Source organism: Dipodomys merriami, unplaced genomic scaffold (assembly GCF_024711535.1).
Source record: "Dipodomys merriami isolate MVZ:Mamm:240054 unplaced genomic scaffold, mDipMer1.0.p SCAF_163, whole genome shotgun sequence".
Taxonomy (NCBI): domain Eukaryota; kingdom Metazoa; phylum Chordata; class Mammalia; order Rodentia; family Heteromyidae; genus Dipodomys; species Dipodomys merriami.
The window spans coordinates 2,799,060-2,818,328 of record NW_027202971.1 but is presented as its reverse complement, the minus strand read 5'-3'; the positions used below and the strand labels follow the sequence as shown (position 1 = coordinate 2,818,328).

General features: G+C 58.4%; 1 protein-coding gene across 1 annotated transcript in view; it reads right to left on the bottom strand.

Annotated features, from left to right (window-relative positions):
- Nucleotides 1–585: 585 nt before the first annotated feature.
- Nucleotides 586–19,269, bottom strand: part of Adgrd1 (adhesion G protein-coupled receptor D1) — a 91,884-nt gene continuing 73,200 nt past the window's right edge. The window contains exons 19-25 of the mRNA XM_070024784.1: nucleotides 18,534–18,600; nucleotides 17,163–17,229; nucleotides 10,274–10,365; nucleotides 4,870–4,996; nucleotides 3,460–3,501; nucleotides 3,147–3,239; nucleotides 586–941 (exon numbers count right to left, since the gene is read on the bottom strand). Coding sequence (XP_069880885.1) covers nucleotides 840–941; nucleotides 3,147–3,239; nucleotides 3,460–3,501; nucleotides 4,870–4,996; nucleotides 10,274–10,365; nucleotides 17,163–17,229; nucleotides 18,534–18,600 — 590 coding nt within the window. The 3' untranslated portion in view covers nucleotides 586–839. The remainder of the gene's footprint in view (nucleotides 942–3,146; nucleotides 3,240–3,459; nucleotides 3,502–4,869; nucleotides 4,997–10,273; nucleotides 10,366–17,162; nucleotides 17,230–18,533; nucleotides 18,601–19,269) is intronic.

Below are 19,269 nucleotides of genomic sequence, written 5' to 3'. Positions count from 1 at the left end.
AGTGGGAGGGGAAGGAGCTGGGGGGGGGCACAGGTCTGGAGTGGGAGGGGAAGGAGCTGGGGGGGGCACAGGTCTGGAGTGGGCGGGGAAGGAGCTGGGGGGGGCACAGGTCTGGAGTGGGCGGGGAAGGAGCTGGGGGAGGCACAGGTCTGGAGTGGGAGGGGAAGGAGCTGGGGGGGCACAGGTCTGGAGTGGGAGGGGAAGGAGCTGGGGGGGGCACAGGTCTGCATTGTTCTGTGTAGAGGAGTGGGCGGGGAAGGAGCTGGGGGGGCACAGGTCTGGAGTGGGAGGGGAAGGAGCTGGGGGGGCACAGGTCTGGAGTGGGAGGGGAAGGAGCTGGGGGGGGCACAGGTCTGGAGTGGGAGGGGAAGGAGCTGGGGGGGCACAGGCCTGGAGTGGGAGGGGAAGGAGCTGGGGGGGGCACAGGTCTGGAGTGGGAGGGGAAGGAGCTGGGGGGGGCACAGGTCTGCATTGTTCTGTGTAGAGGAGTGGGAGGGGAAGGAGCTGGGGGGGCACAGGTCTGGAGTGGGAGGGGAAGGAGCTGGGGGGGGGCACAGGTCTGGAGTGGGAGGGGAAGGAGCTGGAGGGGGCACAGGTCTGGAGTGGGAGGGGAAGGAGCTGGGGGGGGGCACAGGTCTGGAGTGGGAGGGGAAGGAGCTGGGGGGGCACAGGCCTGGAGTGGGAGGGGAAGGAGCTGGGGGGGGCACAGGTCTGGAGTGGGAGGGGAAGGAGCTGGGGGGGCACAGGCCTGGAGTGGGAGGGGAAGGAGCTGGGGGGGGCACAGGTCTGCGTTGTTCTGCGTGGAGGAGTGGCACACTGGCCTGGCTGTGAGCACCTGCTCACACAGCTGACAGAGACTGGTCCACAGGTGGGGAGGAATGGCTGCTCTTGTCCCAAGGGCCAAGCTTGGTGGAGGCTGTGCCTGGCTGTGTCCTGTTGATCTGCAAACCACAAGGAAATGAGGCTGAAGGCTGCTCCTGAAAGGAAGAGGTGCAACTCCACATGGCCCCACGAAGCTGTGTGGGGATCCTACCTGGTGAGGCAAAGACCCTGAAGTCCCACAACCTCCCTGAGACAAGACAACAGAGCACCCGAGGACACAGAGTACAGTGTCCACGAGATCATGAGCACCAGAGGACACGGACCAGAGCGTCCACGAGATCATGAGCACCAGAGGACACGGACCAGAGCGTCCATGAGATCATGAGCACCCGAGGACACGGACCAGAGCATCCACGAGATCATGAGCACCCGAGGACACGGACCAGAGCGTCCACGAGATCATGAGCACCCGAGGACACAGAGTACAGTGCCCATGAGATCATGAGCACCTGAGGACACAGACTACAGTGCCCACGAGATCATGAGCACCAGAGGACACGGACCAGACATCCACGAGATCATGAGCACCAGAGGACATGGACCAGAGTGTCCACGAGATCATGAGCACAAGAGGCACTGATCAGAGTGCCCACGAGAACAGGAGCACCAGAGGACATGGACCAGAGTGTCCACAAGATCATGAGCAACAGAGGACACGGACCAGAGCGTCCACGAGATCATGAGCACCCGAGGCATTGATCAGAGTGCCCACGAGAACAGGAGCACCAGAGGACATGGACCAGAGTGTCCACAAGATCATGAGCACCAGAGGACATGGACCAGAGCATCCACGAGATCATGAGCACAAGAAGACACAGACCAGAGCATCCACGAGATCATGAGCACCAGAGGACATGGACCAGAGTGTCCACGAGATCATGAGTACCAGAGGCATTGATCAGAGTGCCCACGAGAACAGGAGCACCAGAGGACATGGACCAGAGTGTCCACGAGATCATGAGTACCAGAGGCATTGATCAGAGTGCCCACGAGAACAGGAGCACCAGAGGACATGGACCAGAATGTCCACAAGATCATGAGCACCAGAGGACATGGACCAGAGCATCCACGAGATCATGAGCACCAGAGGACACAGACCAGAGCATCCACAAGATCATGAGCACCAGAGGACACAGACCAGAGCATCCATGAGATCATGAGCACCAGAGGACACAGACCAGAGCATCCACGAGATCATGAGCACCAGAGGACACAGACCAGAGCATCCACAAGAACATGAGCACCAGAGGACACAGACCAGAGCATCCACAAGATCATGAGCACCAGAGGACATGGACCAGAGCATCCAGGAGACCATGAGCACCAGAGGACACGGACCAGAGTGTCCACAAGAACATGAGCACCAGAGGACACGGACCAGAGTGTCCACAAGAACATGAGCACCAGAGGACACGGACCAGAGTGTCCACAAGAACATGAGCACCAGAGGACATGGACCAGAGCATCCACGAGATCATGAGCACCAGAGGACATGGACCAGAGCATCCACGAGATCATGAGCACCAGAGGACACAGACCAGAGTGTCCACGAGATCATGAGTACCAGAGGCATTGATCAGAGTGTCCATGAGAACATGAGTACCAGAGGACATGGACCAGAGCATCAATGAGAACATGAGCACCAAAGGACACGGACCAGAGCATCCACGAGATCATGAGCACCAGAAGATGTGGACCAGAGCATCCACAAGATCATGAGTACCAGAAGATGTGGACCAGAGCATCCTTCACATCCCTCCAGGTTCTGTCTGAACATAGGTACATTCACCTGAGCTACCTCCATGAGCCCACTATGCCCGGCACTATGGTGGTGGGTCAGAGGAATGCACAAAGCCAGCTGAGTCTCTGCTCTCCCGGGTGTGCCTTCCAATGGGGCAGCCAAAGGCTTCCAGCAAATGGATGCCTGGTGGGAACACTTGTACCTAGTGTCCTAGTGTCGCCCCTGAGCAAGGACCTAGAAGGCAGGGGGAGGGTTGCCTGCTAGGTTCTGTCCCCCGCTGCAGGGGTGTGGAGGACAGGAAGCGGTGAGCAGAGCTCTGGGGAGGAGGGGACAGCCTGGGCCCTGGATGGAGAACCACCTGCAGTGCCACGCAGGTCAGGGAGGCTGGAGGTGGCCCCAAGCCACGCTGCTCTAGGTGGAGGCCACAGCAGAGCTCTGAGGTCTGCAAGGGGCAGGGGCAGGCATGGGGACAGACACCACCAACCAAGAGAGCAAAGATGGAGCCGCAGCATGCTGCACTCACCACGTCTGAGCTGAAGGGCTTCACATGGCCGTTGCGGGCAGAGCTGCTTGTGAGGGACCAGACCTTGGTTTTGTGCTGGAAGGCAGCTCTCACCTTGGAAGCAGAAGAAAAGAGCTGTTAGAGCGAGGCTCAAGTGGCCACTATCAGAGGCCAGCATAAATGGCTCGGGGAACTTGCTCAGATGCAGTCCCAGGACAGGTTGGAGAAAGGAAATCCCGAGTTCCTCAGGGCAATGTGCCTAGGGAGACAGCATCCACTCTGCCTTCCAGAAAGGAGAATGATTCTGCAGTGTCAGGGGGTAGGATGGACATACCTCTGAATTCAGGAGGCAGTGGAAGAGGAAGATGAAGAGGCCCTAGAAGGGGAGAAATGACATTAGAGCCATTGTGTTCAGTCTCAAGCTCTTCCAGGGAGTGGCACTGGCTGGCTGGGGAAAGGGCTTGCTGTGATGGGTGTTGTGGATCCCACCCTGAATCCAGCTGGGCTTTAGTGCCCCACGGGGGGGGGGGGGGGGGGGAGGAGGAGGGGAGGTTCAGAGACACTCAGGGCCCTGCTGGGGGATTAGGGGCACTCAGGGCCCCACTGCAGGGGAGGGGGGTTCAGAGGTGTTCAGGGACCCACGGGAGGGGGGGCACGTTCAGAGACACTCAGGGCCCAGCTGGAGGGTTTAGAGGCACTCAGGGCCCCGCGGGGGGGGTGCATTCAGACACACTCAGGGCCCAGCTGGGGGTTCAGGGGCACTCAGGGCCCTGCTGGGGGGTTAGGGGCACTCAGGGCCCCACTGCGGGGGGTTCAGGCTCAGCTGGGGGCTCAGGGGCACTGGGAATTCAAGGGTGCTGCTCCACTGATGCATAAGCACAGGGTCAGGTGGATCCCCAGAGAGGCTCAAGACTGGGATGTTGATTAGATGCTCAGGACATCAGAGTCCTGCCTAGTGGAGCCTCAACATCCAACACTGCCCACTCTCCTCACAGGCCGGGCTTACGGTAACAACCTAACAGATACAGGAGCGGGGTGTCCCAACAGCTGCAGACTGCTAACCAGGCCCCGCCCAGCCCTTCAGGGAGCTCGCTTGCTTTGTGCCCCACTAGCTGAGTCCTGCCAGGGGCCTAGGTCCTGAAGGAGGAAAAGGAAAAGGACAAATGGGGGTGGGGCGGGGCAGCTAGCGTGCGTCAGGACTGGGAGGGCTAGCCTGTCACACTTCACAGCAATCAACCCAAGGAACACGGTGCAGGGCTGCTCACTCCCAAGGGAGAGCCAGACACCACTGCCTGTGTAGAGACGCAAGGAGAGCGGAGAGGAGGCTGTGCCTCGGGGGTGGATGGTGGACTTACATCCCCTTCCTCTGTGGGCCTGTGGGGGTGAGGGCCAAGCTGGTGACACTCCAGATCTCTGCTTTCCAGGATGGTCCCCATCTGCCTTTCTATCCAGGACACAACCTGGGGTGTCTACTACTAGGCCCCCTGCCCTTCAGGCCGACGCACCTCCCACCAAGGGGCAGCCATCCTGCCCCTGAAGCATCCCAGAACCCCTATGAAGCATGCCTGCTGGACAACCCCATCCCCAGGCCTTGGGCACACGCTGCACCACAGGCTCAAGAGGGCGTAGAGAGACCATGGATGGCTTCCCTCCTGCCCCTGGGGTAACCTGTGCTCCTCACTCACACTCCCCTACGACCAGCAGCCTGTGGCCTGGCCTGGCCTGGCAGTCAGCAGGCTCTTACCTGCAGGGAGTTAAGGATGGCGAACATGTACTGGAAGACCAAAGCCCGGTCATTGACGGCGAGGACCCCAAACACCCACGAGGTCCCTAGGATGGGCAGCAGCACAACCACAGCCTTTGCTGTCAACCTGCAAGAGACAGCAACGGTCACTCAGGCAAGTGGGTGAGCAGGGTGGACAGCAGGACTGGCCTTAGGTGCCAGTGTCTGCTGGGAGTGAGACCCAGAGTCCTCTGCAGGTGAGCTCCGCCAAGGCCTGGGCCTGGAGGGAGCTCCGGGAGGAACGTGTCCCCAGTCCTGTCCCCTCAGCATTGTCGGGTACAGGAATTCCAGAAAGACACACAGGCTCACATAGCACCAGACCCTGAAGGTTACCCAGGACACCAAAAGAGGTCTGTCCAGGCCCAGTCATGTTGGAACTGTTTGCAAAGATGGGCGGGAAGGGGGGGGATTAGGTGGGTACAGAGACAGTGAAGATCCTTCCAGTACCCATAGAGATACTGGAAAGGCCCCGGGGCTCCCTGGCATATTCTACCAGAACTCACATCTGCAATGAGATGAGATGGCTGGTCATATTTCTCCAGCCTTCCCTGGGCAGCAGCCACAGAGCCCCCCTGGTGACCAGTCCAGGTTCTGAGTATACCAGCATTCTGAGACAGTGGCAGTGGGCTCTCAGAGGACAGGGATCAGAGCAGATACCAGACGAGTCCTTGCTGAACCACTGCTGGCTGGCCATCCACCCTCCCCACAGGATGTCTGCTAGCATGCGTTTCTCTCTCCTAGCACTTGTGGCCTCTTGACATTGGTGGGACAGATGGTCTCACACCCCATCCAATGATGGTCATGATGATACCAGTTTTGTCAATGGCAGGAACAGAGAGTATGCAGATGTCCCTACCCCAGGCCAGTGTCAGTGCCCACCTGGACCCCAGAGCCACCTTCCCAGGCAGCGCTGCTCTGTAAACAGAACATCCATGCCTCTCCTGCCAGCTATCTCCCTTCTTGTGCTCTAGGAAACTGGTGGTCCTGCTCTTTTCTCATTGGAAACGGTCTCATCAGGACAGCCAATCATGTTGCCACACTATCCCTGTGGTGGGGGAGGTCATATGACTCAAATCAGCCAATCAGCAAGCTTCTGAACTAAAGGCCCTAGAGCTCCTACAGTGGTCAGTGTCTGCGAGTGACAATTCCTTCCCCTCAGGCTTCTTCAGCTGCCCAGTCTGTGGCTCTTTTGCCAAGGGGTCCGTCCACTTTAGAAGCTCCACGAGGCTCTGGGCTACTGGTCATCTCCTAGGACCATTATAGCCAGAGATTCAGCAAGGCAGCACCCTCTCCACGCAAGACTACAGAGAGGCCCAGGCCACCCGTGATGTGTGAGGTTCCCTTCCTGCTCACAGGGCGGGTGCCACTGCTGTGCCATGGCAGCTGGCCTTGGGGCCACTCCCACCCAGTCCAGTCGCCCAGTATAACCTATGAAGAGCGGTCCCAGGCACCAGGGAGGAGGGAAGGGAGTGGAGCCGAGTTGCCCAGAGTGCTGGCAGAGACATCCCTTGCTCTAGTGTACCCTCAGCATGCATGTTCCGGGAGACCAGGGGTCCTGGTCCCCACTGTGCCTGCAGCATGCAGAACAGAGCTCTTGGGACAACTCTCGGTGAATAGCAGTGAGCAGTGAGCAATGCCAGGCTGTCTGGCTCAGGCCTCTCTGGTATGCCAAGAAACTGATGACTAATGTCCAATCCATCCTCTTCTGAAACAGATGGGCTTCTTACAGTAGAGTACTTACGCATCTGAGCTTTGGAGACAAGCCTAACCAGCAGTGGGGCCTGCTGCCCAGCTCAACAACTGTCACAGGCCTCAGTTTACCCCCAACACACGGCACAGGAGTTTCCCTCTCTAGACCGCAAGGGCGGTAAAGCTTGGACTTGCTCACCCCTGCTGTCTCACGGGGCGGCAGCCCCTGGGAAGTGACCACTGCGGATCAAGTGTGGCGTGCGGCACGCAGCATGCAGCACCTCCCCGAGAAGGCGAGGCACAGCTGCAGCGAGGCCCTGGCCACAAACCCTGAGTCATGGCACTGACAGCCCAGGGCCTCGGGGAAACAAGTCGGTACGGTGAAAATACCACACCTGTACTGGGAAGCAGAAATGTCACACATGACCTAGCTCCTGGAGAATCCTGTTTAGATGGAATGGCCACAGATGAGCTCCTTCCACAGGAATGGCTTGGCGGCCCGGGAGGACAGCTCGCCGGGGCTCTGCAGGCTCTCTCGTTAGCTCAGCCAAGACCAGCAGCAGCGCTGTGCAGAGTGGAGAAGGGGGCCTGGCCTGGGAGGAGGCTCACTTCCCTGCGGATGTCCCCGGCACCCACATGCGCCCCTCCCCCACCATGCACCCCTCCCCTGGGGCTCTTCACCCCCATTCCACCTCCAGGCCCAAGTCTCATTCCCACACACAAAATGTTCTCTCTTCTCTCTTAAGCATGTGGAACTTGGATCGATAAATTGACTTTTTGTTAAAAGTGAAAGCCACTGTTCAGGCCCTGAGGAGGCATCTAGGCCCACGAAAATCCATCAGATTACATCTATGATGGGGGAATTACAGCAGCCCAGGAGCTTCTGTGAGCGCCACCGTTGCTCCCTTCCTGCCAGGCTGCTCTGCATCCCCAGCCCTGGGGTGCCTGCTGGTGGCACTGAGACCCACTGATGGCACCAGGGGCAGGAGCGCATCCCAGGATGTGGGCACACATGCAAGGAAAGGGGCAAAGTCCGTGGGAACAGGCCGGGATGTACACCTGTCGGTGTCTACCGGGATGGCTTCCAAGAGGGCCACAGCAGTACAGGGCGCCATGGTGGTACAAGGGCACCATGGTGGTACAAGGGTATGGTGGTGGTACGAGGGCACCATGGTGATAAAGGGTATGGTGGTTGTACAAGGGTATGGTGGTGGGGGGAGGCCACCATGGTGGTGTGAGGGTACGGTGGTGGTGTGAGGGTACGGTGGTGGTGTGAGGCTATGGTGGTGGCGTGAGGGCATGGTGGTGGCGTGAGGGCGTGGTGGTGGCGTGAGGGCGTGGTGGTGGCGTGAGGGCGTGGTGGTGGTGTGAGGGCGTGGTGGTGGTGGTGTGAGGGCGTGGTGGTGGTGGTGTGAGGGCGTGGTGGTGGTGTGAGGGCGTGGTGGTGGTGTGAGGGCGTGGTGGTGGTGTGAGGGCGTGGTGGTGGTGTGAGGGCGTGGTGGTGGTGTGAGGGTGTGGTGGTGGTGGTGTGAGGGCGTGGTGGTGGTGTGAGGGCGTGGTGGTGGTGTGAGGGCGTGGTGGTGGTGTGAGGGTGTGGTGGTGGTGGTGTGAGGGCGTGGTGGTGGTGTGAGGGTGTGGTGGTGATGTGAAGGTGTGGTGGTGGTGTGAGGGCATGGTGGTGGTGTGAGGGTGTGGTGGTGGTGGTGTGAGGGCGTGGTGGTGGTGTGAGGGCGTGGTGGTGGTGTGAGGGCGTGGTGGTGATGTGAGGGCGTGGTGGTGATGTGAGGGCGTGGTGGTGGTGTGAGGGCGTGGTGGTGGTGGTGTGAGGGCGTGGTGGTGGTGTGAGGGCGTGGTGGTGGTGTGAGGGCGTGGTGGTGGTGTGAGGGCGTGGTGGTGGTGTGAGGGTGTGGTGGTGGTGGTGTGAGGGCGTGGTGGTGGTGTGAGGGCGTGGTGGTGGTGTGAGGGTGTGGTGGTGGTGTGAGGGCGTGGTGGTGGGGCGAGGGCGTGGTGGTGGTGTGAAGGCGTGGTGGTGGTGTGAGGGCGTGGTGGTGGTGTGAGGGTGTGGTGGTGATGTGAGGGTGTGGTGGTGGTGTGAGGGCGTGGTGGTGGTGTGAGGGCGTGGTGGTGGTGTGAGGGCGTGGTGGTGGGGCGAGGGCGTGGTGGTGGGGCGAGGGCACCGTGGTGGTGTGAAGGTGTGGTGGTGGTGTGAGGGTGTGGTGGTGGTGTGAGGGTGTGGTGGTGGTGGGGAGAAGGCGCCATGGTGGTACGAGGGTGTGGCGGTGTGAGGGCACCGTAGTGGCACCTGGCTCCCAGGGAATTTCCCACAGCAGCCCTCACACAACGCTTTCCGTGGAGACAGGTGGGTGTGAAGGAGGCTGCCTCTTCAGAGGGACTTGGAGAGCAGCGAAGGGCAGGGCAGTGGAGGAATGGGGTGGCATGTGGTGGGGCAGCGAAGGCCGTGGTCCTGCAAGTGCTGACCCTGGATAGCATGGTAACGTCTGCTGGAGACAGACCTTCAGACAGACACTGGCTGGCCTTGAATACCCAGGGACCTCAGGAGCTAAGGGTAGGGGGAGGCGGGCAGGGCCTTCATGCCCAGGCTGAGCTGGGTGGCACGCAGGCCTGGGGCAGAGCTCAGGCCCTCACAAGTGACAAAAGGAAATGACTCTGGCCCCTCTGAACACTCCTCCCAGGGTGCTCAGCCTTGAAAGCCCCTGGGTTGGAAAGCCTCAAAGGGCCACAGCTACTTGTCAGGTTAATTTACAGTGTTTGGATTCCTTACAGAATAATTACCTCATTGATTTGCTGTTGGGCTGTTTGTCTCTTTTACTTTCAGATCAGAAAAGATAGACTGTAGCTACAGTGACTTACAGTGTCAGCAGCCCAGTGTCTACGCCGCTCTAGAGCGTCCACACTAACCGCGAGGGGCTGTGCAGGGTGCCCCAGGTTGGGGCACCTGAGGCCTGGGCCCAGGGTGAAGCCCACAGGGGCCTGTGGTGAAACCCACCCCCACTGTTCCTGGGAGGCAGGCTTCCTTGTGCACGGAATGCCAGGCACAGCTGTCCCGCCACAGAGTGCAGGGTGAGTCTGGGAGCTGATGTGGAGGACAAAGTGGTAAAGGGGGTCACCATCCTGGAGCTGCAGAGCCCAGGTCCAGGCTGGGGACGTTAAGGTGGTCTAAGCCATCAGCAGGCTCTAATCTTCCATGCCAGGAGGCTGTGTTCTGTGGAGCCCCGTTCACGCAGCAGCGCCACCAACAGGTGCTATTCCCCTTCTGGGCTGAGAGCCAGGAGCCTGGAGTACTGGATCCCCACAAGGTGTGAATCTGCTGAGTATCCCTCTCCCTTCTGCGCCCCTCCGGACGGCCATCCCTGGACACCAGCAGAGCCCTCCCTCTCCCCTCCGCACGGCCATCCTGGACACCAGCAGAGCCCTCCCTCTCCCCTCCACACGGCCATCCTGGACACCTGCAGAGCCCTCCCTCACAGGGGCCACACTGTGTCAGGGCTTGCCCCCCGGGGTCCCTGGGATGAATGAGCCACCAAGCGAGGCTGAGAAGCCAGGGCTGCCTGTGACCTCACAAGGACATGGGCGATGGGTTGGTAATGGCAGGAGATGGCTCACTGACCCTCCAGCAGCCTCCAAGAGCTGCACGGGGCAGCTCACATGGACTTACTTGAAGGCACTGGGGTCCCCGTGTATCTTGTAGTTGTCAGCGCTGATCTGGGAAATAACTCTGGTGACAGCAACGAGGATGCCCACGTTCACCTGCAGGGGAGGAGCAGCTGAGGTCAGGGCCACCATCTGCAGAGCCAGACCCAACTCCCTGTGCGGCTGCAAAGACCCCACACACCCCCTGCACCAGCGGCACTGCCAGCCCAGGCCTTGCTGAGGCTCCTCTGCAGAAACGGCCTTAGCCAGAGCCTGAGGCATGTTCCATGCCTCCCCCTCTCCCCCAGCCCTTGGATTCAGGGCCCAGTCATTTCCCACTCCCAGCCTTCCCCCCCCTTCCCCCCCTCCCAGAAATCAGCAGGAGCCTTTTGTTGAGCTTTTCACAGCAAGACAATTCCCAGGCTGTGCTGAGGCCCTGGGCTCCACTGGCTGTTTCTGGGGAAATGGGACCCATGTGAGTCGGCCCCTAGCTCTGTCCAGCCTCCTGTTTATCCTATGGCAGGAAGTGGACGGACGCGTCCTTGTCACTTCCCCTGCATGCCGCATCTTCCCAGCAACTCAGTTCTGCTCATTTCCTCACAGAGGATAGCGCCCACCCCCACTCCGTGAGGGTAGCACCAAAACTGCCCAAAAGCTGGGGGGACAAGAGACATGAATAGGGGAGCAACCAACACAGCCTTGCAGGGAGAAAGGGGGGGGACGTGCTGATGGTCACAGTGACAAGGAAGCCACATTCACTTAGACATGGAGGGGCAGAGGGACAGCAGCTCCCCCATCCAGCCAGGATGAGAGCAAAGGTGAGAAAGCGACTCAGTGACTGCTTCAAAGACAGACATCCGTCCACACCCCCAGGGACCACTGAAGCCCAGCACAGCTCCCGCTCTTCAATCAAGCTGCTGCTGGCCTCAGGCACAGAAGGCCAGTGTCACAGGCAGGTGGACAGGGAACGGCCTTGGGTCAAATACCACAGGCCCTGCTGTTCTGAGATTCAGTGTTTTCTCTTAGAGAAAAAAAAAAAGCTTCAGTTTGTATGCCATCTGTTCACTTCCACAGTTCTAAGTGAGAACAGCAATTGCAGCTGTCCCCTGTGGCTTTTCTTGGGGCAGGGAGCTCATGGACCCTTACTCTAAAGGTTCTGCCTTCCACTTTGGAAATCTACATCCTGGACACCCCACTGCAGGTGGACCAGAGCAAACAACCTGTGTGTCCACCTCCCTGCAGTCTGGCTGCTGAGCGGGCCCTCACCGTGGGCACCAGATGTGGCGCAGACGAGGTGGCTCTTCCTACACGGTGATGGGACGCGATGGCACTGCACCCAGGAGGAGCCCGGCTCTGACAGTGCACGGGGTGTCTGCGGAAACGCCCTGGGACAGGGGAGCCAGGCCGGCTGCCTCCCCGAGGAGCCTGGGAAGCACGGTGCATCGCCACGTCTTAATTGAAAACCTATCAATTATTAGGGAGTCAGCTGGCCACTTGTGTCCCATTTCTCAGCTGTGTCCTGTGGCTGGGGAAGGTTTAACCAGTGTCCAGTAACAGCGGGACCGGGAAGCCTGGGACTGGCTGAGGCTGGGCAGCCCTGAGTTCAGGGTCTCGTCATTGCCTCTGGGTGTCATGAAAACCAGCTCTGCACAGATCGACCAGGTGCTGAGAGAGTACACAGAACACTTCTTCTGAGGTAGGGCTGCCAAGAGGTGCTCACAGGAGCCTCAGCACTTCACACAGGGCTCTGTTCAAGACGTCAGGGCCCTGATGTCTCCCACACTGTCTGTGAGCCACACACACATTCCTCCTCCCTCCCGGGTCTATCTGGTTTCATGTGGAAGCTGGTCTGGTCCTGTGTGTGGTGGTGTGGGGGTAGAGGCTGTGGCTCCAGAGGATGCCCCGGACCTGCACAGGTGCTGCACCAGGGGGCCAGAGGGGGATTTTATGGAGACGCAGCCAGGACAGGCTCTGTGCTCAACTCCGGTACCTCGGCCCCCACCTGGCATACGTGTTCTAGTAGTCCTGTGTAGGGCCTGGGCATCTCATGGGTTAGCATCCCCTACCAGAACTGAGACATACTCTGATGGCTGACATCAAAGAAACAATTCACAGCCTGCATTTCAGAAGGAATAAGACACACGCTCACAGGCAGCCAAACTGGCACAGCACCCAGGCGGTGGTGACCTCTGGAGGAGGAAGGGGGAGCAATGGGCAGGGCCCGGACTGGCCCAGGCGCTTTCTCCATCTGGCTCAGGGTCACCAGAATCTTACCAGGAAAAGGACGTATGTGCACACATGTATGCGCACACACACAATGTCCATGCGTACTGTGTCTCTATGCAGGAATCTGTGTACAGTACTATAGTTGTTACCTCTGTGTGTCTGAGTAGCTGTGTGTGCTCACAGATCTGAGTATCCAGCTCTATCTGTCTTTGGGTCTCTGCATCTGCTGGTGCCTATGCTGCAACGTAACTATGTCGGCATTTCTGTTTCCACCTGTACCTGTAGGTCTGCATCTAGATGTAATATTATTTTCATCTCTCTGTGGGTCTATCTGGACTTGTGTAGTCACATCTGCAATTAAAGGTACATCTATGACTCTGTATCTACCTATGTATCTACACTCACCTGCATGCCTGTTATGTGTGTCCTGCATCTAACTGTCACTCTAAACGCAGCCACCTTGGCCTCTCTGAGGAGATGAGCATTTTTGAGTCGTAGAGACCCCTTTCTTCCCTGGCCTGGAGGCACCGTTGTCCCATGGGGACATAGGCCAAAAGGCTTCTGCTCTCCGCGGAGCCCCTCTCTGGGTGGGGACAGGGAGGCCTGTCGAGTAGAATTGGGTGTGCCCCCCTCAAAACTCCAGAATGTGACTGTACTTGGAACAGGGTCTTTAGAGAGGTGATTGCATTAAAGTGAGATTAGGGTAGGCCCTAATCCAACAGGACTGGTGTTCACACAAAGAAGAGGACAATGTGGGGACACAGGGAGGTGTCTGGTGCACCCACCCTGGACACTGACAAGCCAGGCCAGAGGCCCTGGGGAAACCAACCTTCCATCACTTGGAATGTGAGACTTCTGCCTTCCAAACAGTGGAGGAGTGATTTCCTTATTTAAAGCACTTTGTCACAGCAGCTTGGGCACTCGAGCACTGGGTGGGACCGAGAAGTCAGGGAGCGAGTGTGTGCCTGTGCCTGTGTGAGTGTGCCTGTGCCTGTGTGAGTGTGCCTGTGCCTGTGTGAGTGTGCCTGTGCCTGTGTGAGTGTGCCTGTGCCTGTGTGAGTGTGCCTGTGCCTGTGCCTGTGTGAGTGTGCCTGTGCCTATGCCTGTGCCTGTGTGCCTGTGCCTGTGCCTGTGCCTGTGCCTGTGTGAGTGTGCCTGTGCCTATGCCTGTGTGAGTGTGCCTGTGCCTGTGTGAGTGTGCCTGTGCCTGTGTGAGTGTGCCTGTGCCTGTGTGAGTGTGCCTGTGCCTGTGTGAGTGTACCTGTGCCTGTGTGAGTGTGCCTGTGCCTGTGCCTGTGCCTGTGTGAGTGTACCTGTGCCTGTGTGAGTGTGCCTGTGTGAGTGTGCCTGTGTGAGTGTGCCTGTGCCTGTGCCTGTGTGTCGGCCTCCAGTCAGGTGACTGGAGCTGCTACTGGAGGATCCAGTTCTACCCTGTCCTCCGCACTCCTGTGGAGGCCCACGGTGGCCTATGCTGTTCCCTACATCTTGCTTTTGCCGGGCACAGGGACGCCAACTAGCCTGACACGCAGTATAGGCTTCCACTTTCTAAAACCGCTTTAGTTTAAAGCTGTGTGAGCAGCGTGGGGTGTCTTAAGATGCTCATACTGTGAAGCCGCCCTCCCCGAACCCTCACCTCTCACCAGGGAGCCCCTCGAGGGAGCTCCAGCCTACATTTTCTTGTCCATTATGCACTTGGGCGAGAACACGTGCCCACAGAGAGCTTTTACACAAATGGGGTCGGGCCACGCTTGACATCCTGAGCCTGCTTTCTTCATGTGGAGGGAAGGCAGGGATTCCTGGGTAAATGGGGACAGGGCTCCATCCTCTGAAGAGGGAGCACGGCACCGCCTGTGGACCAGCATGCACCCCGACGGTCTGCAGGGCCCTCCGCAGCACCCTCAACTGTTCCTGCCAAGGGCTAGGAAATAAGTACCATCAGCTTTGAGGGCCACGGTCACTGCTGCAACGTTCATCCCAGGGCTGTGTCTGAGAGCAGCTGCAGTGGGCCTGGCCTCAGAGCTCCAGGGCGGCCTCTCCCCTCCACTCCCATGATCTGGGCAGGGGCCTGCAGACTTCACACAGCACAGAACTCCCCAAAACCTGGAGCAGTCACATAGACCTATGATGCCTTTCCAGAATTATTGGTGATGGTGCTCACTGTCTGGAACCCAGGCCCGCAGAGCTCCTGCAGCCTCGGCCAGGACCCAGCCCAGCAGGTGACCTGGTCACCAGCAGCTCCCAAGGTCCCCTCCCACACTGCCAGCATGCCACAGAGAACATGACTCTTACTGGGGCCTCTCTGGTGCCCATGGACCCTTCAAAGCCCCTGTCACCAGTAGGACCCCGTGTGGGGAGCCCAGCAAATACAGGAGGAAGATAGGGGTCATGGGAAGGCCTCCCATCCCACACAGCAGCAAGGACAATGAGCGTCACCACCACGGCCCTCCCCCCCAGCGCTGCCCCTCTGCAAACCCTTCAGCCAAGAAGGCTGTGGTGTGTGTGGCACCAGAGGTACCTGAGCAGAATCTCAACCAAGAAGGAATAAAGAGAGCCTCTCAGCATCTCTCCTGGAGTCACTGCTAATTGCCCACCCAACGCGGACAGTCACAGGAGCTGGGAACCGACAGGGAAAGGAGCAGGCTAGGCGAGAGAAAACGGGCTGCTGTGACTCCTCTCAGAGGAGGGGTCCTCAGCCTTCATCTGCTGAGGTGAGGTCAGTCCTCAGGTCAGCCTGGAGGACAGTCCCTAGCCGCTATCAGGCAGGGCCTGAGACAACCAGGACATGGAAGGGCTGAGTGTCTGGGTGCTGCCCCATTCATCATCAATTAGCCTTGGTCCCTGTGACTGAGTACCCGGCCCTCACCAAAGGTTAAAGGGCAGAATAGGGCATCCAAGAACCAGTTGTGCCTCAATCTGGATAAAAATCTCTGTCTTGTGTACCAGTGTTCAAAGCACCTCAGGAGTTTACGCTGAGAACTCACATAGCCGTGATCGAGACCACAGTGACAGAGAGAGGGCTCTTGCTGCAGACCTCTGCTTCCTTGAAGGCAGCAGGCCAACACAACAGCACAGCATGGAAAGACATGGGTGGTATGCCCTGCCTGTCCCCTCTGACATCACGCCACGCCAACCTCAGCACTGAGCGTCTGCCCGGGATGTGAGTGCAAGGGAGCAGGAGAGGAAATGGACCCAGACTCCAGGGCAGCAACCATGGAATACCAGCTGCACGGAGTGCTGGCCAGTCAGAACATCCTCCTCCTCAGGCTCAGCAAGGGGCCCATAAGAGGTGACCTCTAACCTGGCTTATCAGGAAGGATGAAACTCAGTCCTAAGAATGTTGTGATGGCCGTGGTTTCTGGGATTCCGTGGGAGCCGTGGCTGTGGTCACTAGGATTCTGTGGGAGCCGTGGCTGAGGTCTCTAAGATTCTGTGAGAGCCATGGCTGCAGTCACTAGGATTCCGTGGGAGTCGTAGCTGCAGTCACTATGATTCTGTGGGACCGTGGCTGAGGTCTCTAAGATTCTGTGGGAGCCATGTCTGCAGTCTCTAGGATTCCGTGGGAGCCGTAGCTGCGGTCTCTAGGATTCAGTGGGAGCCATGGCTGAGGTCTCTAGGATTCCGTGAGAGCCGTGGCTGCGGTCACTAGGATTCTGTGGGAGGCATGCCTGCGGTCTCTAGGATGCTGTGGAAGCCGTGGCTGAGGTCTCTTAAGATTCTGTGGGAGCCGGGGCTACAGTCTCTAAGATTCCATGGGAGCTGTGGCTGCGGTCTCTAGGAGTCTGTGGGAACCGTGGCTGAGGTCTCTAGGATTCCGTGGGAGCCGTGCTTGAGGTCACTAGGATTCCGTGGGAGCCATGCCTGCGGTCTCTAGGATGCTGTGGAAGCTGTGGCTGAGGTCTCTAAGATTCTGTGGGAGCCGTGGCTGCCGTCTCTAGGATTCCGTGGGAGCCATGGCTGAGGTCTCTAGGATTCCGTGGGAGCCGTGGCTGAGGTCTCTAGTATTCCGTGGGAGCCGTGGCTGAGGTCTCTAGGATTCCGTGGGAGCCATGGCTGCGGTCACTAGGGTTCCGTGGGAGCCATGGCTTCGGTCACTAGGGTTCTGTGGGAGCTATGGCTCTGGTTACTAGGATTCTGTGGGAGCCATGGCTGCGGTCACTAGGATTCTGTGTGAGCCTTGGTTACGGTTACCAGAGTTCTGTAGGACCTGGGTGGTCTCTATTTTGGGGCCACTGCACCTTGGAGCAAGAGGCAACCCAAGTGTCATCCTGCCCCAGGAATGGAGTGGGGAATGGAAAAGACACTGCGGGGAGTGTTTCAGCTCTTACCAGCTTTGCTGTCACTCACAACTAGAGGAATCCTAAAAGTGATGTGTGTGGCTCTGCTAGTACCACTGCCCACTCCCACAGCCTGGGGAGATCGAGGCTGGAGTTCTCGCAGAAAGGGGAAGCACCCATACTTCTCTGCACTAGGCTAACACACACTGCCGGCCCTGGTGAGCAGGCCTCCCTCCCCAGCGGGCAGACCCCAGAATCATGCCCCTTGCAAGACTGCAGGAAACCAGGCTGAGAGTCACCCACCCAAGAGGAGCTATGAGGAGAGAGGCTGAATGACAATGCACTGCTGTACCCTTAGTATGTCCCAGGAGCCCAGGGTCATTGCACAGCCCACTCTTGCCCATGGAGACCTACCACAATAACCAGCAAGGCAGGACCCACAAAGGCCCAGATGGCGCCGGTCCCCAGCGACAGCCAGCAGCTGTGGAGGGAAGAGAAGAGTTAACATCAGCGGCTTCACCTGCCATGCTATGGGTTTGACCAGGGTCCCAGGGGCACAGGCAAATGATGCAGTGGCCCCCACTGAGAGAATCTTCATCTAGTCAGGCTGTGGCAGTCTCCCAGGATTTCCCAGAACTGCATGTCAGGTCAGAACCCTTTAAAAGTGCTGGTCAAACCCAGAGTTAGTTTTCCTTGAAGTACCAAAATCAACATGGGCTTGCCAGGACCAGAGCCAGCACCACTATCCTGGATGAGGGCCCAGAGGACAGACAAGGAGGCTGTGGCCCTGGCCACCCTCCCAGGGGCTGCTGGTCGGACACTGTCCTGCATGGTCCCCAACCTACAGGAAAGGTCCAGCCCATCTGACACTTTCCCTAGCATCCTGAGACACAAGAGGCCAGGATGTGAGATTCTTCCTGGCTTTGAGATGTGTGGCTAGAACTCAAGCAACACAGCTCCCTGATTCTGTGTCCTTCCACGCCCAAGGTACCACGTGGGATTCTGTCCTTCCACGCCTATGGCACTGTCCAGAACCCAGGGCCCCTAGGATGTGTCACCTTCCAGACTCCTGAACACCAGCTACAGTGGCAAGATGGTGACATGGGTCTTGGACCAGATTCCCTTTTGTGACCAAGCAAGAGATCTTAAGACTTACCCACTTGGGGCAAGTGTGTTCACCAATGTGTTGACTCAAGATATAATGTAGTGGGCAAGGGCTGTGTACTTACTAACTACCCAGGAAAGGCCTCAGGATCTCAAACTTGGGCTGTCTGGGTGCCTAGACCTGTAAGTCTGAGCAGACTACATGCATGGAAAAGCTCTAGTCAGGAACTCCCACCAGCCCCACTCCATTCCTGGGGCACCATGACACCTGTGTTGCTAGTTCTCCCTGCCTCTGGCCCAGGCCTTTCTTACTGTCAAGGCCTGGGGTAGCCCCCCAGGGGCCTACCTATACCCAGATGCACATGTGTGGATGAGGGCTACAGGAAGACCCGCCCCCAGGGGCCCACCTACACCCACATGCACATGTATGGACAAGGGCTACAGGAAGACCTGCCCCCCAGGGGCCTACCTACACCCAGATGCACGTGTGGATGAGGGTTACAGGAAGACCCACCCCCCAGGGGCCCACCTACACCCAGATGCACGTGTGGATGAGGGTTACAGGAAGACCCACCCCCCAGGGGCCCACCTATACCCAGATGCACATGTGTGGACGGGCTACAGGAAGGCTCACCTCCTGCCCCACTGCCCTCCAAGACCTGCAAGCCCAGGCCCACTTACTTGTTGTTCCTCCCATAGCTGTCCATGGCTGCTGACATGGAGACAATGCAGATGAGAAGAGGGGTCCCTGCACAGACAGAGGCCAAACATTTAACTGGTTCACTTAATACCTGATGTCTCTGAGAGCTGTGGATACGCAATGGGACACGGAACATCTCCTATCCTGAAGGAACCTAACAGAGATCATACCTATTCTCTCACTTGCCTACAATGAGGATCTGCAGGGGTCTTTGTTGTGGGAGGACCCGACTGGGCTATGGTTCTCAGCCAGGCTGAGCAGGTCCCCGGGGACTTGGGCCAGTGGCTGCAGACATTCTGTTTATGATAACGGGTACACGCTGCATGTGATCTGGATGCCTGCCAAACTGGATCCCCAATCTCTGTGGCTCAAGGATGGGCATGAGACCTGGATGCACCAGTGAGACTTAGCCAGAAACTTCTTTAAGAATATCAAGAAAGAGGAGCTGTCCTGCTGCCTGGCTCCAGGGAAGGGATGAGAGGCATGGAGGGCAACTCTGCAGCTATCTTGGTACCATGGGAGTGGGGATGAGGGAGTTCAAGACGCTGAGAGTGAGGGAATCAAGGAAGGCCACTCGGACTGCACTGAGCCATGCCTGACCTCCCCCACCACGAGCCTGTTATACTGCACAAGCTGCTAAATTCTCTTTTCACCTAAGCCAGTTTGAGTTGGAGTTCTGATGCTTAAAACTGAGTGTGACTAATTAAATGTGTTTAC